Raw genomic sequence first — 27,761 nt, 5'->3', positions numbered from 1 at the left:
GCTCTGCTACTATTAGAGTATCACTTTCGACTGCATAATGTATTGAAAGTGCTCTGAGAATGGGAATCTTTTTACATTACATAAAGGAATTACCAGGTGCACTTTTTAGGATGCCTTGATAAAGTTATTAACATATGTTTACAAGAGATGAGCTTGTTTTCTTGTGTCTCATGGTACCAGGGATATTCACAACAGGATAATGTTTACAGTCACTGCATAGTTGTGATAGATTGGTCAGTGCATTAATAAAAGCTCTTAGGCTTTATTCTAAGCTATTTTTTTCATACTGTACAAAAAACAAGAACATCAGGACCAAAATGATTCTCCCCAATTGCCCAGTACCTCATTTTCTTCTGTGTAGTCATACATGGGCCCTTTTAAGAGATCAACATTTACTGGCAGGTTGTTATTAATTACAGAGTGACAAGAAATTCTTCATGCAAGCAAGGAGCTAAGACCCACCCACCCCCTCCTCTGTTTATACAAGTTTTACATAAGTTTTGTGTGCTTGCTAGAGGTAATAAGACATTAACTGAAGATACGCTGGTGAAATATGTTGGCAGTGTGGTCTGAACCTGAACAACTTATAAAATTATCAAAAGTCATTTCAAAATGATGTCATGAAAAACAAGATTTTTTATATTATCACACCAAGGCTTTAAGGCATGCAGCCCTGCCTTTATGCTGCCTACAGAATTCTGGGAAATTTAGATTAGGGAATTCTCAGCTACAGAGGTCCTCACCTTCCCAAACTAGATGGTTACTAAGTCTCATTGAACCTTGAAATTGTGTTGGGTGCAACTGAAAATGGCAATGCCAATACAGGTAGTCAAATCTTTGTGTATGAATCTTTATTTACCACAGTGGGTCCAACAGTATGCAGTCAGAGCTCCACATTCACCTGTGGTAAGGATGCAGGACCCCTGTAAAAGTGGGGAAAGCTATGGGTTTTTTGTTAGCTGACAGAACACCTCTCTAGAAATCTCTATGTCCTCCTGCATGATTCTTATGGTTAATCTCCACTGGAAAATGTGCTGAAGGACCTAAAGATTTCTAGAGAGATCATATTAATCAAATCCATGAATAATCAAATTTGGGGGAAAAAAACCCATTGATGTGGAGGGCTGACTGTACTGTTCACTGAAGGTTATGAAGACTTTTTTTAAAGTTCTGTGTGAGAATACAACTTCTTTCTGGTGAAAGGCAATACTGTCTATTGCACAAAGACTATTTGGTGCAGCATGATTTATTTTCCTGCTGAACAAAATGCATCGAGCTAGAAAATAGGGTAATACATATCTGAAAGCTGCTTGAGATTTATTTTATGTATTAAAATACTGATATCTTCCCCCTCACCTCAATCCAAAGATCTCAGAGCAATGTACAGTGAAAACAATCAGTCTAATTTAAAATATAGTAAATTATAAAAGTGGATTTGAAAAGCTACACAGTAAACACATGTTAAACAAGCAACAAATTTAAAAGTCATATTAAATTTAATTATTTAAAATCATATCATTGCAAGACTTTTTGTTAAACAAATTAGGCACCAAAACCTCGTTAGCAAAAACTTTAGTAATATTGTAATTTAAAACTCTGTAAAATGAAAAAGTGACTTTTTAAAACCTTTAAAATCTTAAAAGTTGGAACAGGAAACAGAAAATCTATTTCTGGAAGTCAAGAATCCTGAAGACACTAGTATTGAGCATACATCCATGAGTAATAAGAGCAGAACAGAAAAAGAGGAGATTCAATTGGGCCATACTTATATAGGGTGGCCCTGCCACCTAATTATCAAACAAGGTTCCATACACTGTGATTTTCATTCTTGCTATAGTCAGAAAATGACTCCCATACAATGGTGAAAGTCACAGGTTTGGATCCAGACTTAGAGCTTTTATATACTGGCCCTATACCCTGCTTCCAACCAGAATTTGCTCCTGGGCATCCTGAAACTTCCAGTTGATAATGCAAGGTAAAATAGATCAATCCAATTTTATGCAGCATTAGAAGTTGAGGAATGTACCAGAATTTCAGCAAAGTATTAGAGCAACACCACAGTGCAGGAAAGTGTGGACAGCTGGGTCTCTCTACCATGAGCTGCTGTCTCTATAGTAAACTAATGATATTGCAACTTAACCTCTCATCACTTCTTAGCTACAAATAAGAAACATACCTTCCGTCCCCTGGTCTTTATGATACAGGACAATACCTGAGGAACTCCACTGCACCCCATAAAGCAATAACTGCAGCAGCAGACAAATGTCATGGTGGCACTGGTCTGCATGGGTCAGGGAAGTCTTGGGTATCTCCACCACCACAGGGGAATTCACCTTTTCTGGTCCGCCCTCAGAATAACTATGTTTAAATTCAACCAACAGCATTCAGAGGCTAGAAACCATATACATAGTTAGAAAGGGCTCGTTTTACTAATGTCGCTTTGGAAAAATATAATTTTCTGTGGTGAAATGTTATGCATTCAAAATAAATGTATGGGGCAGCAGAACCAAATTTCATTTCATCCATGCAGTCTTGACAGGACTAATGTTCTAGTAAGTTCAAAATACTAACATCTTTGTATCCTAGGTATTTCTGCTTTTGACATATTAGTAAATTTGTTTTTTTGTGTTTTCAGGGTTTGCTTTTTCAGGAATGTAGAAGCAGCCATGAAATATGGAATAGTGTATGAATGTTGGAATAGGGAGAGAGAATGGGAGGAGAGAAATGTTAGTTATATGCTTCACTAATAAGGTGATATACTTGACATTTCATACAACTAGGACAGCATCAAATATTACCTAGCTGCACCACTGTCTTCTGGGAGGAATACTCTTTTTTTAAAAGACTGTCATCCCTCCATGAATCATTCATATGTATGTCTGATTTTTTTCCCCATCCATGATGTCAAAAACACTTAGATTCAGTTTTAATAACGAAAAACATACTTCCCTTTTTGCTCCAAGAGAGGAGTAAACATTTAGACAAAAATAATTTTAAGAGAGCAGTTTGATGTAAAAACCGTTGTGCTCTTACTAGTATCCTTCACCAAGACTTTTCCTTACCTTGCCCCTCCCTCCCAAGAAGCATTCTCTAGTTTTACATGCCTCACTTGTCAAGGTATTGATACAATTATGAAGCCACTTGCTTGGAAATTCATTCTTTATCTGTGCAGAGCAATTTGTGAACCGGAGAGATAACATGCTGGGTTATCCTTTAATCTCTAAAAGAGATTAATGCAGACGGATTAATAAAAAGGCATGTTTGATGTGCTCCAGGGGAAAGCTATGCAAGGTACAAAGGCACCCCATGGATTTGCATGGTTTGGCATGTTCATGTCAGACAGAAGAGAGATCATCCTTAGAATATTTTGGCTATTTCGTTAAAGAGGATGTGGGGGTTAGAGGATGGATGCAAACCTCAAAATTGTGGCAATATCCAGATATCAGTAAAAGGAATCAGATAGTTTCTGTAACCCACATGTTTCTACAGTGATCATAACTGCCTAATCCTTTCCTTTCTTAGGTATCAAATTTGAATAAACAGTGTCGCTCCTCAATTAAATTAATACAACAATACTGTTATTTATTTATTTTGCATTTTAATCCACTAATTTGTAAATGTTTTAACCTGAAAATTAAACTATAGATCATCAGCATTACGATACCACTTGTGACCAAGTACTAGTCTTACGACTGTCATACGGGTCTTCACAAGTGTCTTAGGAAACTTGCAGCACACTTCATTTATGGAGCCCTACACTGCCCATCACACAATGCACACTCACTTCCAGTGGGGCTCCATAGATGAACTATGCTTCAAGTGTACTAGGATTCTTCTCCCAAAACATAGGAGGCTTCTCGTGTTCTGTAGGCAGCAACAGGACCAGTGCATGTGGAAGCTGTGTGGCGACGCTTCCCCAAGTGTGATGGGGAATCATAGCTACAGGTGATGTGGGGTGTGAGACAATGGGATTGCCCTACCACCCCACAGATTCACCACAGAGACTGGTGAATCTCCACAAAACCAACAGTAACTGTGATGAAGTCCATATCTTTCTCATCAGAATGAGATTAAATGTCTATGGAATATGGTAAAAAGTTGAGTTGAATTTCCTTGATATTATCTTATGACAACCAAATATTGAATTTACAATACTCAACGTCTTCCTAAAAGAACTAACAAGCAGGAAACCTATTATCTTCAGAGAATTGTAGAAGAAAACTTCTGTAAAATCCAGCTAAGTACTCATATTACATGTCAGTAATGCTTTGAATCTTCATCACAGACTTCATCACTGACTTTTCCAAATGGATGAGACTCTGGCCTGATTTGTTCTTTTATGACAGAGATTAGAAAATTTCCCTTCCACTTTCAGTTAATTGTAAGCTTTTATGTCTGAATTCTGAGGGACATGCTGCCAAATCACATGGACATAACACTAGCCACCAGGGCCGTAGCCAAAAATCTTTTTCGGGAGGGGTTGAATTTTTCGGGGGGGGGGGTTGAAAATTTCGCAGGGGGGGGGTTGAAACCTGCCTCCTAGCTCACGCTGAATCAAAGAGCACAGCAGGGGGCAGAGCAGTCTTCCATAGCCTGCAGCTCCGCTCCTGTCAATCACCTCCACCAAGTCTGGCCTCCTTAATGAGAGCATTCAACACACACACACAAAACTTGGTTGCTTCACTACATCGGCTATTGCTGCAAGTAATGACAGTGTGAATAAATTGTCAATATTTGCCTGAGACAGTGTTTGCAGTTCTGGAGGGACTCTTAATTTTTTGCATCTCATAGACTTAGCATGGGGATTTGGTTAACCAGTTAAAATTCATGAGTAAACCAGGTTTTTAAAAAAATCTGAAACCTTTCGGGGGGGGGGGGGTTGAACACCTAAAACCACCCCCTCACTACAGGCCTGCTAGCCACTCTAAGTCTGAGAGCATTTCAAAGCCCCAAAATGTAAATAATTTGAAATAGGGAATTTCAGCAGATATAACATATTATGGTAGATATGTGCTTACTGAAAATCCTCTAATATAGGCTGAGTATCCCTTATCTGAAAAACCTGGGACCAAATTAGTTTCATATTTCAAAATTCTTACATATACATAATGAGATATCCTGGAAAAGGGATTCAAGTCTAAATTTATTTATGTTGCGTATACACAATATACGCATAGCTTGAATGCAAATTTATACACAATATTTTTAAAATAATTATTTGTATGAAACAAAGTTTATGTACACTGAATCATCAGAAAGCAAAGGCGTCTCTATCTCAGCCACTAGCATGGACAATATTTCATATTTCAGAATTTTGGATATGGGATAAGCTAACATGTATAAGTAGCTGGGAAGGTTTTGGGCGAGATTTTGAGGGTTGGGGATTGGGTGTTTTAAAATGCATTTTAATTGTATGTATTGTAATTTAGCTGTCATTTTAACTTAAAAACACAATACTTTTTAATTGCTTTTTTAATTTTAGTATTTGCTTTGTTTTAAATTGACTGGCTGCATTGAGTCTCCTCAGGGAGGAAAGCAAGGTAAAATAAATTAATATAAATAAATATAGTTATATGTACAATAATCTTTTTCTTGCTTACATCTGGCCACCTTATACCATGCTGAGTTCCCCATTTACATTATTATGGCCTTATTTAAGCAGTTTCCAATTTAGCAGAAGTGAACGTTTTGCATTTTGACAAAAACAAATACTGTGTTGCACAGAAGATGGCATGTTTGAGGGTGAGTATAATAAGTAACAGTCTGGTATGTAGAAGCGCAGAGCTCATTTTACTAAAAGCACTGCATAATTTCCTCTTTACCGTTTCAAGGCTACTGCTCACAAATGCCCTCCTTGTGGGAAAGAGATTTCATATATTTCAGTTTCTGTGCGAAGGTGCCTCAAAATCGTATTGTCCCCAAAACAGAACTCTACAGCAGAAGCTGTATCTCTAAAAGCAGAAGCTATGGAACACTAATTCATAAATTACATTCCTATGTTAAGTCTTACTCTCAGGAAATGGCTGGATCCAGCTTTTTTGTCTATGAACCAGCAACTCAATGCTAACAAGACTTAAAAGGGCGTTGTTGTTGTTGTTGTTGTTGTTGTTAATATCCCACTTTATCTCCCCCAAAGGGGACTCAAAGGTAAAGGTCATTTGTTCCCAAACCAGTGAAATAACAAGTCAACACAACAGTGTGGGTTAAACTATGGGCAACTTTTATTAAATGTTACCAATCAATTTCTATGTGAACTGCTAACTGATTTAAGGGCATGAACTTCGTGTGTAATGAAACCGAGATAGTAGGCATCCAAGGCCTATAATTCATCTATCAAGGGCAAGACATCATGGTCCCTGACTGCAACAAACTGTTGATTCTGATGGGGAGGGAAACAATAAGAAGAGAGGAAGAGATGTAATACTCCTTGGTTTTCCTGATATAGCATTCCATTTTAAATTCCCAAATGTGCTCTTCAAATTCAAAATGTTGGCATAAACTATAAAGGCTCCCAAAACTCTCGAAAAAAGACAGTGACCATTGGTGAATAAAGCTTTCTTCCCGAAGCTGACATCAACAAGTATTGTATCTGCAGGTGAAATGCCCTCTGAATTATTCAAAACTTAAAAGACTGAATAAAATCATTTACTTACTCAAGAAATGAGTCTGCTGCCTTTGTCTTCCAATCAATAGCCAGCAAGTCCATGCACAGCTGACATTTGTATTGAAAATATAATTATGAGCCTAGCTGGCTGTAAAATACAACAGCTTTTTGTAACAGATTATTTCAATACAAATAGGTTTGGAAATTTGGTTTTAAATGGCTAATCTGTTTTATCTTACATCCCAGCTGTAGAATTACCAACATCACAAATTTAGGCAGCATGAATATACTAAGATTCATTTGAATGCAGTGTACAAACATGTTTTTCACTTGTTAATCCTAAAGGAATTACAGTTTGGTACACCCAGAACAATATGCCTAATCCTAAATTTACAGACTATAGAGAAAAGGCATTTCTGATGGTTCAATCATACTCTAAGATCTTATTTAAAAGCATGCATAGCATTATGGGCCATTCACACACTTAATACAGATGGAGGTGATAGAGCAATAGTTGTATATAAATATGTATAGTTTTTCAACCATTCTTGAAGTATTTCAATGGCCGGGCAATTCTTGGGGTAGAAGGTGGTACTTTACCCATATGCATGGTAGGCAGATGGAGAAGTGGCTTGCTTAATGGGATAATGGACACTTGGTAAGGATCTAAAAAGTGCAACTGTTTTTGTAACCAGGTGTCACATCAACATAATGTGCCAAGATAATTCCCTTCTTTTGTTGAATAAGGAAAAGATGCCAACATAGGGCTATAGAGACAAAGAAATCTGGTGTCTGAGATACAGCAATAAAAGGTAGCCCTACCCACTCTACCCAAGGTACCACTCTAGCCAAATTACTTTGGTGCTCAAGACAGAAAATCTCAGAAATATGTTTTCCTATTCGTGACTGCAAAAATACAACAATAAAAAAAATCAAACACCCCATAAGCTATTGCTGTAGCTACATTACTCTACCAGCATGTAGAGTGCATCCTAAGGAGCAGGCTTGGTTTTCAGTGATTCTGGTCATCAGGGATAGGAAGCTGATAAAAGCTCTCATAAATTACTCCCATGCATTTAGTCAATGTATTTAAAGGGACATCACAGTAATCCTACCACCATTACATGGAATGGGAACTCATATTGCAAGGAGGTCTTTGTACATACAACTCTGCATACATACATTTTTTTCTTTGATTCATATACTTCTGTGGTATGTGCATATATCACATGTTTAAACAAATGAGAACCATTTCTGAAAAGAAGTTGAGTTTCCACTGCATGTGTTTTCCCATGTTGTCTCTCATAGTTGAGGTCTACCTATGATGTCAATTACAGGCCTCTCTCATCTTTTAAAGTGGGAGAACTTGTACAATTGGTATCTGACTAAATCTCCCCCCTCCCCCACTGTACATTGATATCTCCACCCATCAGTCATTTTGTCTATTATAGTTCACCCAAGTGAACTAAAGCAGTTAGTTTGTTTCACACAACTTTTGTCTGGTTTCTCTACAACCAATCTGGGAACAAGAGTGCAGGGATATGCAAGCTTCACACAAACTGGAAGTTCTTATTCCATGAATAAGAAGAGGAGATAAACTTTTGTTTCCAAAATATGGCTTCTATTAGGGAGCCAGGCCTATCAAGTGCACTTTGAGTGACAAACCCAAGATTGCTGTTGTGCATATGTGAGCAAGCTTTCAAAGTAACAGGCTCTTGTTTTGCTTCATGGACATTGGCGCTCTTAGAGTACATCAGAAAGAGAAGGAAGATAGGAATGCACGAGAAAGGCAATCAGAATAAAGAAAAATGAGGGAACTCCTACACATTACTTTCACATTTTCTCCTATTGTGCTCTCAGTTGGGGTGGAATGCTACCAAAGAGCTATGGTTTCTCTACAGACTGAATCACTCTCTCCCCAAATTATCACTCTTTAATATTAGTGGGTTAAACCACTGAGCTGCTAAACTTGCTAACTGAAAGGTTGCAGGTTCGAATTTGGGGAGCTGCGTGAGCTCCCACTGTTAATCCCACCTTCTGCTAACCTAGCAGTTCGAAAACACGCAAATGTGAGTAGATTGATAGGTAACCGCTCCAGCGGGAAGGTAATAGCGCTCTATGCAGTCAGGCCGGCCGCATGACCTTGGAGGTGTCTATGGACAACACTGGCTCTTCGGCTTAGAAATGGAAATGAGCACCAATCCCCAGAGTCAGACACGACTGGACTTAATGTCAGGGGAAAACCATTACCTTATTACACAGAATTTTCTGGAAGCATGAACCTTTACCTTTACTTTTCTCTTTCCCTGGAATAACCCAAGTACATTTGGCTTAATTTATTTGTTACCCCAAGGGCAATCCTAGTGTGGCTATTTGTTGGTGATGGTGTCCTTTTTAATCATCTTTCACTTCTTTTTTCTCCCTCCTCCTCTTCTTCGTGTTCTTTTTCTTGCAGTTGCTATACTCTGGATAAGTATAGTTCAGCTATGTTCTACTTTTACATTTATATTCAATTGTGTACGTAGGTAAACTGTGAGTGACAAGAGGAAGAGACATGTTTAACCTTCAACTCTTTACAAGCCTTACTAACCAACAACTGTGTTTCTCCATAAGAAAGTTATTTTACCATTGTCAGCATTAGAAGAAACTGCAGTTATCTGCAGGCCATCTGTTCCCATGGTGAACAGTAATAGAAATAAGGAATCACACAGTGTTACAAAATCACATAAAGGTGCAACTTTCCTTTACACACACACACACATATAGATAGATATACACACACTATTATTACTTTTTTCCAGACAGTATTTCATTGTCCATACAATAACATCTAAATTGTCAAGATTACAGAATCTTTCAGCAATTGCAAATGTAACTAGATATTCTCAAGAATGTTGACTGTGGCAAAAAAATGCCTAAAGCCTAAATTTGTGATTGTTGGAACAGACCTGAGGGTATTAGGTCCACAATTCAAACTGCTGACTTTAGCCTACAAAACCCTTTACGGTTCCGGCCCAGTTTACCTGTCTGAATGTATTCTCCCCTATAAACCATCAAGTGCTTTAAGATCTTCCAGAGAGGCCCTGCTCTCAGCTCCGCCACCTTTGCAGTCGAGCTTGGTGGGGACGAGAGACAAGGCCTTCTCTGTGGTGGCTCCCTGGCTATGGAACTCTCTCCCAAATGAGGTTAGGTCTGCCCCCTCTCTCGTGACCTTCAGGAAGCAAGTGAAATCCTAGCTTTAGAATCAAGCATTCGCAGTGTAATGGTTGGCACCGGTAAAGACTAAGAGCTATTGGACCACAATGTGTGGATTGAGTTGGATGATGTTTTTAACTTGGTGAATTGTTTATATATATATATTAAATATATATATTAAATATATTAAATATATATATATTTAAATGCATGTTTAACTTATTGTATTATGTATGTTGTTTTAAGTTGTTATTCATTGTCTAGCATTGAATTTTTGCTGTTAGCCATTCTGAGTCCCTCCATGGAGGTAGAGAAGAACAGGATATAAAAGTTCTAAATAAATAAATATTATTGAGAAGTTTCAGTGTGAGAAAGTGGTTTGAGAACAGAGACTTGGATTCAGATTTGAAATCAGACATGAACTTCATTAGATGGCCTTAGTTTAATTACTGCAAAACTACACATCTGGCTGCCACAAGATTCTCTCAAGTAGTAGGAAATGGAAGCTCTAGTTATAAGAGTTGACCCAGTAGAGGAGCAGAAAGATGATAGGCAGGCACAACACATGGACATTTTCTGGGCTAATATCTCCCTTTTGTGATACTAGAACATCTTTGCTTCAGCTCCAATTCATGCTTGGCTTCATGCACAGTACATTTGGGTCATGAGTAGCAATAGCAAGCCCTTCAGAAACAGACTGGGATATCCAAGCTCCTAAGGTCTGTCTGCAAACATTGATGGAAGAAGTCATTGGTAGATGCAGAAGTTTCACAACATTGGCGTTACCACTAAAAAAAAAACCTCCTGTTCCTGTTAACCCTGCTTTGCCAAAATGCTGTGAATGCACATGTTCAGGATCACTATGACTAATATTAGGATTTGAGCAGGTTCATATGGGCACAGACAGACTTTCATTTTATCTGCTTCTAAGCCACCTATCTATTCAAAATGATTTAACTGAGATTATAATCAGTTTAAAATGCAGTAGCAATTAGCATTTGTTGGTGTTTATGGGAAAACAAACTTTGCTAAGAGTACAAAGACCTCTCAATATCTGCATGGAACTGGGTTATCTGAATCCATACTGCCATATTTTCCAGTTCAAAGAAGAAATGTGGGATTTTAGTCAGCTGTGTGGAAGGGGCCTCAGTGTTGGTTAGGATCAGATGCAGAATAACTGATCCCTATGTTCCCTCCTCTACCTTCTGGACAATAAAATAGTCTGCAAGGCAAGTGAGGAATTTGTTGATTTTCTACCTTGATATTCTGGGTTATATGGCTGTGTAGAAAGGCCTTGAGTATCTGGTCAATGCAGTGGAAGTGGTGGGATGCTTAGGTGGGAGTGACCATGTGCGTCTGCAGTTTGTGATACAAAGGAAGGGAAACTAAGAGAATTCAAACATTCTAGACTTTAGGAAAGCTGATTTCAGGAAATTTTAGGAAATACTGAGTGTGAATCCATGAACAGGAATATTAAAAGAGAATGGTGTTAGTGATGAATGGGAGTTTCTTAAAAGTAAGATGCTTTGGTTATGTCAGTAGAAAAAGGAAGAAAAAGGAAATGATAGGGCCTCTGCAAGGAGAAGTTGGTGAAATGCTGACAGGGGATAAGGAAAAGGCAAAGTTGCTCAACACCTTATTTGCCTCAATCTTCTGCCAAAAGGAGATTGGTGTTCAACCTGAGTAATAGAGAACAAATGGGGTAATAGGGGAAATGCAACCCAAAATAAATTTAGGAAGTAGTCCAGGAATACCTGACTACTCTAAATCAATTTAAGTCTCCAGGGCCAGATGAACTAGCAGAATTTATTTCAGAACCACTATCAATATTTTTTGAGAATTCTTGGAGAACAGAAGTCCCAGCAGAATGGAGGAGGGCAAATGTTGTCCCTATCTTCAAGAAGGGAAAAAGAGAACTTAAAATATTACAGTCCAGGCAGCCTGACATCAATGCCAGGAAAAATTCTGTAGCAGATAATTAAGGAGGCAGTCTGCAATCAGTTAGAAAGGAATGCTGTGATTACTAAAAGTCAACACGGATTTCTCAAAAACAAGTCATGCCAGAATAATCTTATCTCTTTTTTTGATAGAGTTACAAGCATGGTAGATGCAGGGTATACTGTGGATGTAAGTTATCTTGGTTTCAGTAAGGCCTTCAACAAAGTATCCCATTACCTTCTTGCAAGCAAACTAGTCAAATCTGGGTAGGCAATGCTACTATTAGGTGGACCTGTAATTGGTTAAGCAATCAAACCCAAACAGTGCTGACCAATGGTTCCTCTTCATCCTGGAAAGAAATTACTAGTAGAGTACTGCAGGGTTCTGTCCTGGCCCCAGTACTGTTCAACATCTTTATTGATGACTTGGATGCAGGTTTAGAGGGCATGCTTATCAAGTTTGTAAATGACAACAAATTAGGAGGGATAGCTAATACTCCAAAGGACAGGAACAGAATTCAAAATGATTGTAACAGATTAAAGAGTTGGGCCAAAACTAACAAATGGGATCTTGGGGTGTATCAAAAGGAGTATAATATCTAGACCAAGGGGAAGTCATGATGACTTTGTATTCTGCTTTGGTTAGATCTCACCTGGAATGCTGTGTCCAATTCAATAGAGATATTGACAAGTTGGAAGGTTTCCAGAGGAGGGCAACTAAAATGACCGAAGGGCTGGAACATCTTAAAGAATGGGATATGTTTATCTTGCAGAAGAGAAGGTTGAGAGGAGACATGATAGCCATGTATAAATATGTGAAAGGGTGTCATAACGAAGATGGAGCAGGTTTGTTTTCTGCTGGCCTTGAAACTAGGACTCAAGGCAATGGGTTCAAATACAGGAAAGGAGATTCCACTTGAACATTAGGAAGAACTTCCTGACCATACGAGCTGTTCAACAGTGGAACTCTGTCTCAGAGTATGTTGGAAGCACCTTCCTTGGAAACTTTTAAAAAGAGGCTGGATAGCCATCTGTCACAGATACTTTGATTGTGCTTTTCCTGAATGGCAGGGGGTTGGACTAGATGTCCCATGTCGTCTCTTCCCACTCTATTATTCTATGATTCTTGTATAAACTAAATTAGCTGATTCTCTGACATTTCTCCATCGGAAGGTTTGCCTATTAACTAACTACTCTTAGGACATCTAAGTGCCAAGCGAAAACCTTTTCATATTATCTTGTCTTGTAAATGCGTTGAGGTTGAGGCGAAGACTGACATTCTCTGGCATGGCCACTCGATTGGTCTGACCCATTTGCTACCCACCTTCGATGCTGCTGCCCTATCTCCTTCGCCTACCGTTAAGAGCTTGGGTGTCGTTTTGGATTCACAGCTGACAATGGAAGCTCAGGTCGCTGCTGCCAGCAAACAGGCCTTTTTCCATCTACGTCAAGCGAGGCAATTGGCACCCTACCTATCTGATGAGGCTCTGGCAACAGTCATCCATGCCACGGTCACATCTAGGCTAGACTATTGCAACACCCTGTATGTTGGCCTTCTGATGTCTATGACCCGAAAGCTCCGTATTGTTCAGAATGCGGCAGCCAGGCTACTCACAAGAACACCCATGAAATGCCATATAACACCAGTGTTGCGGCATTTGCATTGGCTTCCAACTGATTACCGTGGTCTATATAAGATGCTAGTTCTGACCTTTAAAATTCTTTACAGCCAGGGTCCATCGTATATTAGGGACCATCTCTCATTCTCCCATCATCGGAGGTCATAACGACCATCTCAACGTGACTTACTTTATCTACCGGGTCCTAGAGAAGTGCACTTGGAAAGGACCAGACGCAGAGCTTTTTCTATTTCTGCCCCTGCCTTGTGGAATTCCTTGCCGCCCTATATGAGAGCCTTTTACCCTAGCACTTAAGACCTGGCTTTTTACTAGAGCTTTTGATCTTTGTTAATTTTATCAATATCTGTATGTATGTATTTTTATCCTTTACAATTTTAGCTTGTAAATAGCCTAGAGCATCTTGGATGGGGAGCGATTAATAAGTAATTAAATGATGATGATGATGATGATGATGATGATGATGATATTATCTTGTCTTGTAAATGTGTTCAGGTTTTCTACATTTTTCTCCTGTAATTGGCATTTGGTTTTTTTTTTTCTTGCCTATCATTTTATATAGAATGGAATCTCAGTCAACCAGCACCCATGTGGATTGGTAGATGCCAAATAACTGTAGCTTTTGGTCACCTGAGAGATTCTAATACTATACCCCATATAATACCATACAATAAACTCTATATTGACTTGATATTAATATTGAAATACAATAACGGAAAGCAAATTGGTGCAATGCCTACTGTTCTATGTTTTCTGTTTGGTCTATGCCCAGTGTTTTATAGTTTACTGGTTTTAATCTATTGTTATATGCTGTTTTTTAACTTTGTGATGTATTTTATATTTTATGTGAGACATTGGATTTTGCTGTTTACTTTGTTGTGAACTTCTTTGAGTCCCCCCTCCCCCCAGGGTAAGAAAAGTGGTATGTAAATGAAATAAACAAATAATAAACAAATTATGACAAATTATGACAAATTTAACTTAATGTAACAGAGTTTTACTGTATTACAAAAACTGATTTTATTTTAATTTTGTATAAAGTATTATTTTTTTGATCTTTGCTGGTTGCTTGAGAGTTCTGGTTGCTTCAGTTTTAGTTAACTGAGAATCTGTGTAATTTGTTTGATTTCAACATTAAAATATATGCTCTTTGGTCATCCACTTTTGAAGTATCAATACTAAAAACCATCAGATAAACTTTGGAATAACTACAAGATAGAAACAATTGAACTAAGCCAGAACATTGGCTAACAATGATGACCCTCAAGAGAACTCCCACTGCTTTATTAACCATGTTTTTCTAAGTTATGTTATTAGAAGAAGTGTGAAAGGGCAGTCCAGCATTAAATGTTTAAATTGTAAACCCTCTGGGGATAGTGAAATAGCAACAATAATTAGCATATTTAACATCTACAGAACACTTGTTGAATATGTTAAACATTTAATTTATCATCCTTACAAGAGCACTAGGACATGCTAAGAAAATTGCAGCTTCCACTTTAAAAAGCCACTGAGTCCATTTATGTCCCAAAGGAGGCTTCAATATTCATTGTTCAAAGTTCTAGCCATTGTCTGATATAGTCTTTCAACTTGAGACCTCCAAATATGGTAAATAGAATTCATCTAAGGGATACAATAACACTTACAGAAACCCGATTATATACAGGTAATATAGAGCCAGTACCAGTTCTGATCTACATATCTTTATTATGTGCAGTAAAGAGAACAGAAGTGGAATTATTTCAGTGAATGAAGCATATTGCCTATAGGGATCACTCATACCCAGTATTTTATAAAGTACAATATGGTACCTTATCTGTGAAGTGTAGTGATCAAGAACTCCATCAAGAACTGCCAGTCACAGAAAAACATAAGCCATGGGATTTAAAAACAATATGTTATATATTAGGACATGCTATCTATTTGCTGTGCATTTGAGCTCTTGGGGATATAATACTGTGCAAGTTCTTTGATCTTTCCATTATATCCAGGAGACTAGAAACACACTTGCTTAAGATTCTGGCAATGTGGATTATTGAGCTTTTCAACTGTATTACTACCATTGTCTGTACCCTAAGCATGAAGAAAAAAAAATGAAGCTGTTCTACAATAATACAGGTTTCCTGTAACTCTGAATAAGAGGGGAAAAGAATGGTACATTTTGCTATAGGCCATTGATTACATCACAGCTATTCATATAAAACAATTAGACTTACCCAGATGATGTCTTCTTCTCGATACTGCTTCCAGTTGCGACCTATATCACTAAACATTAGACTGTAGCTTGTTATCCAATCAGAGCTCCCATATCTTCCTTGGGTAGCAACACCTGTAATCTCCACTCTGTCTCCCAAATCAATCTGGAGCCATTGTTCTCTATTAGAATCCAAGGGGGACCAGCCACCAGCTCCTAAGGAAAAAAGAGCAGAACTGAATAATAAATATTACAATTTATTATCTTCATTTTACCTCTATATAAAGGCCTGATATCCCTTTTTGCTATCACGTTATTATTAACAGTCCTATTCAAACTCAGAGTTGAAACTTTCTAATATATTATCCCATTTAATTTATCTCTGTGTCCAATATATGGTGAGACTTGGTTTAATCATTTTTCGTTCTAGAAAAAAATCAAGCTTGGATTCCCCCTAAAATATCAGGGAATAGGAAGAACTTGGAAGATTGGGGATTCAGCCTGTGTTTGATGGGGTTACATTATCCCTAAAAAACACAGGTATGCAGTTTGGGTGTACTCAGGCCCATGTTTAAGCAGTACCCAGGAATGCTTTTGCACATTTAAAGCTTGTGCGCCTTAAGATGCTGGATGTGGCCATATTGGTACATGTTTTTGGTACATGTTTTTGGTACATCTCATTTGAACTACAGTAACATACTGAAGTTGGGGCTGTCTTTGAAGAGCATATGGAAACTTCAGCTGGTCGAAAGAGCTGCATTATGCAGAAGGTCTAAGGAGCCATACTAACCCCTGTGGAAATAATTCCACTGGTTGCCAGTTATTTTTCCAGGCACAATTCACTTGTTTATCATCTATAAAACTGATCTGTTTCATGTCCAGGTTATTTAGCAGACTGTTACCTTGTATGAACCAACAGGGTTTAGTTCATACAAGGAAAGGCACCATTTGGCCATGGTAGCCACACATCCTATCTGTCTCTGATGGCCATTCAGTTCTTAGTGAAAAATAAGGGGAATGGAAGTCCAATCAGAAGATGTCATGGGTCCACATCTGGATACAGGAATATAGGCAGATATTTCTCCCACCCCCTATTCTGTACCAGCAGCTAAATGATAAATCAGAGAGGCTTCGGTTGTTCCACAGGTGCAAATAGTACAATGAGAGAAAAAAAACCCTGAACAGACATATATAGATACAAGGTCAAGTTTCATCTGTGTTTGTCACTAATAGGATGCCAAACACTCAATTTATTTCATGAGCTGGCAAATTGCAAGCCTCCAGATGTAGATAGACTGTCAACTCTCAGGATTTCACAGTCTGTGCTGACGTCAAGAGTCTGTTTTAAGCCTGAACTATTTTTATTGGAATTAATGGGCAATGAGGTACTGTCAGGAACCGGTTTCCAGGCCTTGAGTCTTGGCGCAAAAAACCAGAATCCTGACATGGAGTGCTGATAAGAATGTGCAGCTGGCGGCCTTGGGGGGAAGCAGTTGGCATTTGGCGGGGAATATTGCGCGGGATTCTCGGCCGGCGGGAAAGGGGAATTCAATTGTGAGGGAGGGTATATAAGGGTTAAACTGCGGCTGCAGGCCAATCCTGGCTTTCTTCGTGCATGAATGTCCAGCAGTAAAAGTTTCCTGATTGATTACGGATTGGCGTCCTGTGTCGTTATTAAGAGCGGCTGCTGTGAGCTCACACTAAGCCAGGATTGGCAGTACCATCCCGCGGCTGCGGTGAGGTACCCTTATGGAACGGGAGGAAATTCCAGCAGCAGGGGGAGAGCCGGACTCCCCTTTTGAGAATGCGGAGGAGGAGCTGGAGAGAGTGGCTGCCTTGGCTTCATCGACTGCTTATGCCCGGCCCAACGGAGTAACCCAGAGGCAAGTGAAGGGGGCCGAGGCGGCAGCGAGAGAAAGCAGTGGGCTAGATTTCCCCTCCCCGCAGAGGTTGGAGTATCTGGAGGAAAAAGTGGCATCCATGGAAACCACCCTCGCAGTGATGTCGAGGGTGATGGAGCAGCTGGCCCCCTTGATAGAGGAATCACAACCCCGAGGGGAATCGGTGTGGAGTGCAGAGGAGAGGAGTGACCGGGGACCCGGAGCACAGCCTAAAACGCAGGCGAGTTGGAGAACCGGGGCAGAGAGTGATGAGGAGGAAGGACGGCCGCAGGGACTAACGCTAACGTCCCAGCAGACGCTTCTGGTGCCCCCGGCCGGAGCTGGGCGCGGCACAGGGCGGCACGGATTGCCCCCGGAGCAGCATGGGCTCCAGGGAGGGCCACCGCGAGCGGAGAGCCAGGAGAGGCAGCCCCTTGTCCCTCACCAGAGGAGGGAGGAGCTGCGAGTCGAATTTGGAGGCAAAGCCGGGAACCTCGATTATTTCTTAACCATGGTGAGGGGATACCTAGAGGATAACACACCCACTTTCAGATCGGAGGCAAGCAGAGTACGGGCAGTGGGTGTGGCACTGAGGAGAGGAGCGGCAGAGTGGTATGTCCAACTCCATGCCAGGCATGACCCATGTTTGGGGTCCATGAGGCGTTTTCTGGCAGCGATGGAAGCACGCTTCAGGGATCCGCTTGAGAGAATCCGAGCGAGAGAGAAGTTGCAAACGATAACCCAAGGTCAGCGTTCCGTGTCCAAATACGTTGAAGAATTCCAGTTGCGGGCAGAAAAGGTACCTGAGTGGTCCAATACCACTAAGGTCCAGATATTTAAGGAAGGCCTGCGGAAGGAAATCTTGGCTTGGGCACTTCATCGCGATGATCCGGAGGAGATAGGCGGATGGATTGAGCTGGCTGGCCGCATCGAGACGACCCTGGCTCAAGTCAGGAGACATCGAGGGGCGACACTGCAGCAGCCGAGAGCCAAGGAGGAGAGTCGGAGGGCAGAGAGAGGCACGATCGGGAAAGGCCCAGCCGGAGGACCCAAGGAGCAGAGAGGCGGCTGTTTTGTATGCGGCTGTTTTGGGCATCGAGCTGCAAATTGTCAGCAGAGGAAAGGGGGGGATCCCCCTCAGTCAAAGTTTAAACCGGCCACTGGGAAGAGAGCGGAAGAGAGCCTCCCTCACAGGGCCCCAGTGGGGGATCTGGTGAGTCACAACCCAGGGATGTTAGTATTCCCGATAAGACTAGAAGGGGAGGGGAAGTGGGCCAGCTGCAAAGCCCTCATGGATTGTGGCTGCTCCAGGAACATTATGACCCCAGAATTGGCAGACAAACTGAAATGTGAGAAGGCCGCCTTGCCAGCCCCTATAGCATTCTCACAGCTGGATGGCTCAGTAGCGGCTGGGACCCCAGCGCGATTCGAAGTGGGGGAAGTGCAATGCAAGATAGGGAATTGGGAAGGTGGCATAACATTTGTGGTATCCCCTATAGCAACTTACAATGTGATATTGGGGATGCCGTGGTTGAGGGAGGCAAACCCACAAATCAATTGGAGGAAGGGCAGCCTGAGCTTCCAAGGCGAAGAGAAGGGGAACTGTTATAAGGGGGAGGGAGGCACGACAGACGGAGTGCAGGAGATCCCTCCCAAATATAGAGACTTTGAGGACGTGTTTGATGAAAAGGAAGCGGATCAGATTCCTCCCCCAAGAGGGGTCGAGGTGAAAATCGAGCTCAATAAAGACGCTAAGCTGCCTAGGAGTAGGCTATACCCAATGTCGGCTAAGGAGATGGAAAAACTGAGAAAGTACATTGATAAGAACTTAGCCCGAGGGTTCATAATACCATATGAATCCCCATTGGGGGCCCCAGTGCTATTTAGGCACAAAAAAGACGGCTCATTGAGGTTGTGTGTGGACTATAGGGGGCTGAATACAGTGAGCACGACCAACAATTACCCATTGCCTCTAACCAAGGACTTACTGTCGAGACTGTCAGAGGCAAGGGTGTTTACGAAAATTGACTTGATTGAGGCCTATCATAAGTTGCGAATACGGCCTGAGGACAGGTGGAAAACGGCTTTCTCATGTGCATTAGGCTATTTCAAATATTCTGTGTGTCCCTTCGGTTTAAAAGGCTCTGGGGGGGCATTTATGCAAATGATTAATGAGGTGTTGCACCCGCTACTGTACCGCGGAGTGTACTGCTTTGTGGATGACGTAATTATATTCAGCCGTTATAGGCAATCCCACGTTCAGTTGGTGAGGGAGGTACTCCAGAAATTGAGGGAAGCAAAGTTGTTTGCAAAGCTGCCAAAATGTGAATTTAATAAGAAACAAATAGATTTCCTCGGATACAGAATCTCCCGGGGAGGGGTGGCAATGGATCCTTCAAAGGTAGAGGATGTCAGGGGGTGGGGACCCCCCCAAACACGCAAGCAGTTACAATCATTCCTAGGATTTGCAAACTTTTATCGGGTGTTCATAAAAGACTTTGCTCAGGTGGCACTGACCCTCACTGAATTGCTGAAGACAAAGGGGAGGGGGGAGACGATGAAGATATGGTCCCTGGGAGCAAAGCTGAATTGGTCAGCAGAGTGCCAGAGGGCCTTCGAGGAACTGAAACGCAGGTTCACAGAAGAACCTGTCCTAATCCACCCCGATCTGACTAAGCAATTTGTGATCCATTGTGACGCATCAGATTGGGCCTATGGGGCAACATTGATACAAAGGGATCCGGAAGGGAGGTTAAAACCATGTGGGTTCATATCAAAAAAGTTCAGCGAGACTGAACGAAACTGGCCGGTGTGGGAAAAGGAGGCCCTGTCAATCCTAAGGGCCCTGGAGACATGGAGACATTTGCTAGAGGGAAGCGGCATACCCTTTGAGGTATGGACCGACCACAAAAACTTACAATACATCACTTCACCCAGGAGATTGTCAGCGAAACAAATAAGATGGGGGCAGTTCTTCAGCAGATTCGATTTCCAGCTGAAGTTTCACAAGGGGAGACAAAATGTGGTCGCAGACACATTGTCACGTATGCCGGAGGATGAAGGGAGGGGGTAAGACCCAAAGGGGCGTATTTTCTCGGAGCGACAGTGGGGCATGGCAGTGCAAACCAGAGCACAAGCGGAGCGCAGTCAAAGACTGGTGGGGGTAGAGAGCAAAGACGGGAGATGGGAGGAGGAGATAAGACAGGCATGCAAGGAGGATGAATGGCTGGAAAGAAACAAGAAAAAGGTGGAATGAAAGGGTGGATTGGGTTTTGTAAACAAAAAGGTATATATCCCAGTCAACCTGCGGAAAAAAATGATGATTAGATGCCATGACAACAAGGGAGCAGGACACTGGGGAATTACGAAAACCCTAAAATTACTGGCACGCCAGTGTTGGTGGCCCGGGATGAGGGGTGACACAAAATCATATGTATCCCGATGTAACGCATGTGCACAGAACAAAGTACCCACACAAAAGCCAACAGGGTTATTGCAGAGGGTGGCAGAGCCGTCAAAACCTTGGAGTGTGATTGCCATGGATTTTGTGGGCGAACTCCCGAATAGCCGAGGTCAGCGCTACATATGGACAGTGATGGACTTGTTCTCAAAACAAGCGCATTTCATAGCGCTGCCTAAATTGCCATCTGCGGAAAAGTTGGCTGAACTGTTTATTAAACACATATATCGATTGCATGGCTGTCCCGATCAGGTGATCAGTGATCGAGGAGTGCAGTTTGCAGCACGTTTCTGGGAAAGGTTCATGCAATTGATGGGGATAGAAAGGACCCTGAGTTCAGCATTCCATCCCATGACCAATGGGGGAGTCAAGCGCACTCAGCAGACGTTGGGATTTTTCCTAAGAACATACACTAATCATTGCCAAAATGACTGGGCAGACTTAATCCCATTTGCAGAAGTCGCATATAATGGAGCTTGTCACGCATCCACAGGGAAATCCCCCTTTGAAATAGTCTACGGCATGGAAGTAACCCCTTTGCCAAAGCTGCCGAGTTGGGAGGAGGAGGAACCGTGGGGAAAGGAAGGGTGGCCAGACAAAGCGAGGGCGAGTTGGGAGGAGGTAGTGAAATCACTCAGAGAAGCCCAACGGAAGTATAAGTTATTTGCGGATAGAAAAAGGAGGGAAGGAGATAGGTTGGAGGAAGGGGACTTGGTATGGTTGAGCACCAAAAATCTCAAGTTGAATGCCCCTTCCAAGAAGTTATCTCCTAAATACATCAGTCCATTTAGAATCTCCAGCAAAATCAATGATGTCACATATACATTGCAACTACCGAAGGTTTTGGGGAAAATACACCCAACATTTCACTGTAGCTTGTTGAAGAAGTACCAAGGTTCGCTGGATGAAGAAGGAGTATAGTAGTGACATGTATTTCCCTTCCAGGAAGAAGAGGAGGAGGAGGAGGACATCATGTCAGGAACCGGTTTCCAGGCCTTGAGTCTTGGCGCAAAAAACCAGAATCCTGACATGGAGTGCTGGTAAGAATGTGCAGCTGGCGGCCTTGGGGGGAAGCAGTTGGCATTTGGCGGGGAATATTGCACGGGATTCTCGGCCGGCGGGAAAGGGGAATTCAATTGTGAGGGAGGGTATATAAGGGTTAAACTGCGGCTGCAGGCCAATCCTGGCTTTCTTCGTGCATGAATGTCCAGCAGTAAAAGTTTCCTGATTGATTACGGATTGGCGTCCTGTGTCGTTATTAAGAGCGGCTGCTGTGAGCTCACAAGGTACATTGCCAAAATGAAAGAATTCTGCAATACTGTATATGATCACTGTAGCAAGCCTATTATATGCCCATAAGTGGAACAGCCCAAAGACTCTATCAATTGTGGGTGGACCTTGGAAATGTTTAGACTTTTTGAAAAGGATAAAGTGGCTATTTTAGTAAGAGGGAGAAAAGTCAATAGTTCGTTTTTCGAAAGAGTAGCTCTCCTTTTTAAAATAAATATGGGAGAATATAAAGGGAACAATACTAGCAAGGTTTGAAAATTAACACTTTTTCATTAACAAAAACATAAATGAAATAATTACTTTTATAACTGGCAAATTTTAATATATCTTGCTAAGAGAGCAGGAAGTCAATTTGTAAAATATTGAATGTAGTTTATTAGTGTTTTTTCAAAGTAGGTGTACCAAGTGGTACTAGCTATACTTGTGCCTTATATATTATTTATTCATTTTGTGTATTGTATTCCTTTTATTTGCTGTTGTGTTATATACAATTGTATTCTTTATAATTTTTTACTTTAAAAAACAGGCTGTCATGGCCAGAGGTTCATGAGATTGTTGTCCAATGACCTTCAGAGAGTTATATTCTGCTCACTTTTAATTTACGGTAATACACATTCATGCTGCCTGGCTGATTCTCCTAGCATAGCCCTTCAAGGTCATAGCTTCATATAAAATAACAGGTATAGCAAAAAAATGGCTTCATCCTTGAAATTTCCAATTTGCCATGATAAAGTGATGGTCACAAGGTGAATACTTCCCTAACACTTACAAAGTTTTAAATTCAGGATACTTTAAATTCTTCTTTAGATTCCTGAGGGGAAAACATTTCCAACATGTTTGAATTGAAAATGTGACACAAAAACTAGAAATATAGATACTCATATTCAAAATTCAATGTAATATGCCCCCTACATCATGTGAGACTACAAGAGTAGATAAATATTTGTATTTCTGAGTGGCATATTTATTAACGTTTGGAAATTCAGTGGTCTGTTATTGCTTCATTCTTTTAGTTCAACGCTAATGTTGCAACAAAAGACCCATGTCGACCAGTGAGTGGCGACAAGGGCAAGACTGTGAAATCTGGAAGCCCCTAGTCACAGACTGGCACATGGGCGGTGGGTACAGACTCAGTCGTTCTATCTCAAGGTCCGAGGCAGTTGAGTAGTTCAGCAGCTCTACCCACGACTGAGCAGCCCTTTTGAGTATCCACTCTGCTCACCCACATGGGGAGGGGGCTAGAAAAGGTGCCCTAAACATAGTCCGCCTCTCTTATCCCTGACTGGACTGCCGCGTACAGTGGGGTCACCACCCTGCAGCCAAAAAAGAAAAATGAACTTTGGTCCATGGAACGTACAGACAGTGATGGACAACACTGACAGTGAACACCACGAACGCAGAACTGCTATCATTGCAAGGGAGCTGGGATGCTTTAACATCAACATAGCAGCCCTTCAGGAGACCCGGAGAGCAGGAGAGGGACAGCTGAAGGAAGAAAAAGGAGGCTACACCTTCTTCTGGAAAAGACTGCCTGAAGAAGACCAAAGGATGCACGGAGTTGGCTTTGCTATCAGAAATGATCTGGTGAAACATCTGACCGAAGCACCCACTGGCATCAACGAACAACTCTCAACCCTCCGAATTGATCTTGCCAAAAATCAACAGGCAACAATCAAGTGCCTATGCACCAACACTAGATGCTGATGAAGACATCAAGGAAAATTTTTACTGTCAGCTGGACACTGTCCTATCGGAGATATCTAAGAAGGACAAAATCATCCTCCTGGGGGACTTTAATGCAAGAGTCGGGCGAGACTTCGACCTGTGGCCAGGGACCATAGGAAAAGACAGGGTTGGAAACAGCAACTCGAATGGCATCCTGCTTCTCACCAAATGTGCGGAACACAACCTTGTCATCACCAACACGCTCTTCCGCCAGAAAAACAAGCTCAAGTCATCATGGAAGCGCCCCCGGTCTAAGCATTGGCACCTCTTAGACTACGTAATCACATGTGCCAGAGACCACCATGACATGTTTCTCACAAGAGCCATGACAGGCGCTGACAACTGCTGGACAGACCACAGGCTAATCCATTCCATGATGGCTATCAAGATCACCCCCAAGTGCAGACTCCAAGGAAGAAAGACAAGATGCAATATGAACACCCAAGCCCTTCAGGAGCCCTCCAAACGAGCCTTTCTCCAAACAGCACTCAAGGACCATCTACCCACATGGCTCCTCCATGATGACAACAGTCTTGGACAGCAATGGCTCCCAAAGTGACCCATTTAAGGTGGAATCAGGTGTCAAACAGGGATGTGTTATTGCCCCAACTTTATTCTCCATCTTCATCGCTATGATACTTCACCTTGTTGATAGGAAGCTTCCCTGCGGAGTGGAAATCATCTATCGGACAGATGGCAAGCTGTTTAACCTCAGCAGACTGAAAGCCAAAACCAAGGTTACAACAACATCTGTTACAGAACTCCAGTATGCTGATGACAACGTCATCTGTGCACATTCAGAAGAAGATCTACAAGCCACTCTAAACACCTTTGCAGAAGCATACGAGAAGTTCGGCCTGTCATTAAACATTGAGAAAACCAAAGTGCTGTTCCACCAGTCACCAGCCAACCCCTTTCCAATGCCAGAGATACAGCTTAATGGTGTAACATTAGAAAATGTTGACCATTTCCACTACCTTGGCAGCCACCTCTCCACCAAAGTCAACATCGACACCGAAATACAACACTGCCTGAGCTCTGCGAGTGCAGCATTTTTCCAAATGAAGCAGAGAGTGTTTGAGGACCGGGACATCCGTAGGGATACCAAGGTGCTTGTTTATAAAGCTACTGTCCTCCCAACCCTGCTTTATGCCTGTGAAACGTGGACTGTCTACAGAAGTCACATGCAACTCCTGGAATTATTCCATCAGAGCTGCCTCTGGAAAACCCTGCAAATCTCTTGGGAAGACAGGCAGACAAATGTCAGCATGCTGGAAGAAGCAAAGACCACCAGCACTGAAGCAATGGTCCTCTGCCATCAACTCCGCTGGACCGGCCACATTGTCCGGATGCCCGACCACTGTCTCCCAAAGCAGATGCTCTACTCCAAACTCAAGAATGGAAAACAGAATTTTGGTGGACAGGAAAAGAGATGTAAAGGTGGGCTCAAAGCCAACCTCAAAAACTCTGGCATAGACACAGAGAACTGGGAAGCCCTGGCCCTTGAGCGCTCCAGCTGGAGGTCAGCTGTGACCAGTAGTGCTGCAGAATTTGAAGAGGAAGGCATGCCAAGCCAACCCTGACCGAGACCGCCTTCCACCTGGAAACCAATGCCCTCAATGTGGAAGAAGATGAAGATCAAGAATAGGGCTCCACAGTCACCTATGGACCCACCGCCAGGACACCAGACATCATCCTCGGACTACGAGGGATCGCCTAAGTAAAGTAAAGTAAGGAAGGAAGTAAAGTAAAAAAGTCAAAATCCAATTCCACCTGAAAAATTGACATCTTTGCATGATTGTGTATTCCTGCAGTCATGCAAAATACATGCTTTCCTTCCCTTTCTGCTGTGTAGACTACTCCCGCATATGTGTGGTTTTAAAAAGCCTGAAACAGCTGATTAGCTGGTCGGGCTGCCAAAATGGACACACAGGTGGCTCAACGGAAGCACAATTGGAAAGCAATTTAATCGCTACAAAATTCTTTCTTTTACACATTATAATCTCAAACAGAGCATGAATTAAAAATTGGGGAAAGAGAGAGATCTAACTGAATTAAAAAATAAAAAATCCCTTCCTTATGCACACATGTGAATTTGCTTGTGAATTTGCTTGTGTTTATACAGTATTAAGGTATTTGCATGGGCACATGTATGGTCCAGCCCCTAATGAAGTGATTTTTTTTTAAAAAAAACCTTTGTTGGATGTCTCTTGTCTGCCCTCCATCTTGGTCAACTTTAAAAGAAAACTGTGCAGATGGCAGGGGAACATATCTTGGGACTGACAGGTCCATATGTAGACTTGCTGTTAGGTTCCGGGGCTTTTAAACCGACTTTTAAAACCCGCATTTTGGCACTGCCTGGAAGCACCCTAAAAGTGAGACAGACTAACATTTGTCCAGTGGGGATCTGGGTGTGATTTAAATCTTGGTCTTTCAGAATCCCAATCTTACATTCAAATCACTCCACCACACTGTTGCTGATAGTGAACCAAACTTGTACAGAATTGCAATGTATAATACAATAATAAAACTTTAATGTATGGGGCTACTCCCATATTCAGAGGGGATACATTCCAAGACCACTTGTATTTTGACTACATGTGGACTGAAACCACATCATAGGATCCAACTGGAGGACCTAGATAAGTTTTCAAATGCTACTGGAGCAGGGAAAATATTTTTAGAGCATGTGTAAGTGCAACCATGGAGATTAAATATGTGAATAAGGTGAATTAAATATGTGAATACTTAACATGGTTTGTATTGTTTTCCTAGAATTTTGACACCCATCTAGCACACATTAGAAGACATGTGCAGATATATATATATATATATATATATAGAGAGAGAGAGAGAGAGAGAGAGAGAGAGTTCTCAGAGGGAGTTATTGGATATTGGGAAAGCAGGTTACTTTTTAAAAATGCCATTGTAAACCATCTCAAACTCCCTTATGATGCTCAACTTTGCAAAACCAGCCTTAGTGCCAGGTGTTGTAAAAGTTGCCAAAGTAAATATTTTTGCTTTTCCTAAACACAATGCATGCTTTTATGCATATATAATTAATGCAAAGGAAGCTGAAGACAGGTTTGCATCTGTTCCTAGGAGGAACACCCCTTTCCTTGCTCCTTTCAATTAATTCACTGGATTGTTTTCTTTCTTTTTGCAAAAAAATGGAATGAATGTGCATATTTTGGCATGTTTAGAGTGTACTGCTTTCTTTCCTGCCATCTGTTACACCACCCTCTTGTGACATGTATACTCCAGGGAGCATATGCCAGTCGATGCAGCCCAGGAAAATGAAAGTTTATTGCTATAGCATCAGCAATAGCACGGAGATGAAATAGTACAGGAGTAGGTTAAAAGCCCAAGCAGAGGCATACATGGCAGACATATTGCAAAGACTGAATTCTCTTATTAAGAGGAACTTATCCAATTATAGCCCTTTTTATTACTTTGGTTCTGTTTACATTCCCCACCAACACCAGAAATAACCACAGTGTCCCAGAATCCCTCATGAAATTGGAAGCATAAAATGGCTGCTGCTGATTTGACAAAAGTAGCAATTTTCAAAATAATCTCTATGGGGTCCCTTCTTTTTCTTTCTTCCTCTCACATAAGAAGGCTTTAATTAGATAAAGAGAGAGGCAAAATTTTGCACAGATTCATTTCATACTGTACAGTAGAAGATGCAAATAGTGCAAACACAATTCTCTTACTGGGGTCCTGTATAGAAATTATGTTTTATTTCTGCCTTCAAGTTGCTTTCAATTTATAATGATCCTAAGGAAGGTATGGGCAACCTAAGTCCAGTGGACTCTACAAGGCCTGTTGGGCTTTTT

The 27,761-nt window shown here is 41.5% G+C and overlaps 1 protein-coding gene across 2 annotated transcripts in view; it reads right to left on the bottom strand.

The window, feature by feature from the left end:
• CNTNAP5 (contactin associated protein family member 5) overlaps positions 1-27,761 on the bottom strand; it is a 488,740-nt gene that overhangs the window by 343,298 nt on the left and 117,681 nt on the right. For both annotated transcript variants that reach the window (XM_060774167.2, XM_060774159.2), the window contains exon 3: positions 15,590-15,783. In XM_060774167.2, coding sequence (XP_060630150.2) covers positions 15,590-15,783 — 194 coding nt within the window. The remainder of the gene's footprint in view (positions 1-15,589; positions 15,784-27,761) is intronic.

The sequence above is a fragment of the Anolis sagrei genome, chromosome 1 (genome assembly GCF_037176765.1).
Source record: "Anolis sagrei isolate rAnoSag1 chromosome 1, rAnoSag1.mat, whole genome shotgun sequence".
In the NCBI taxonomy this organism is placed as follows: Eukaryota; Metazoa; Chordata; class Lepidosauria; order Squamata; family Dactyloidae; genus Anolis; species Anolis sagrei.
Note: the sequence above shows the minus strand (reverse complement) of the source record. Positions and strands in the feature narration are given on the sequence as shown.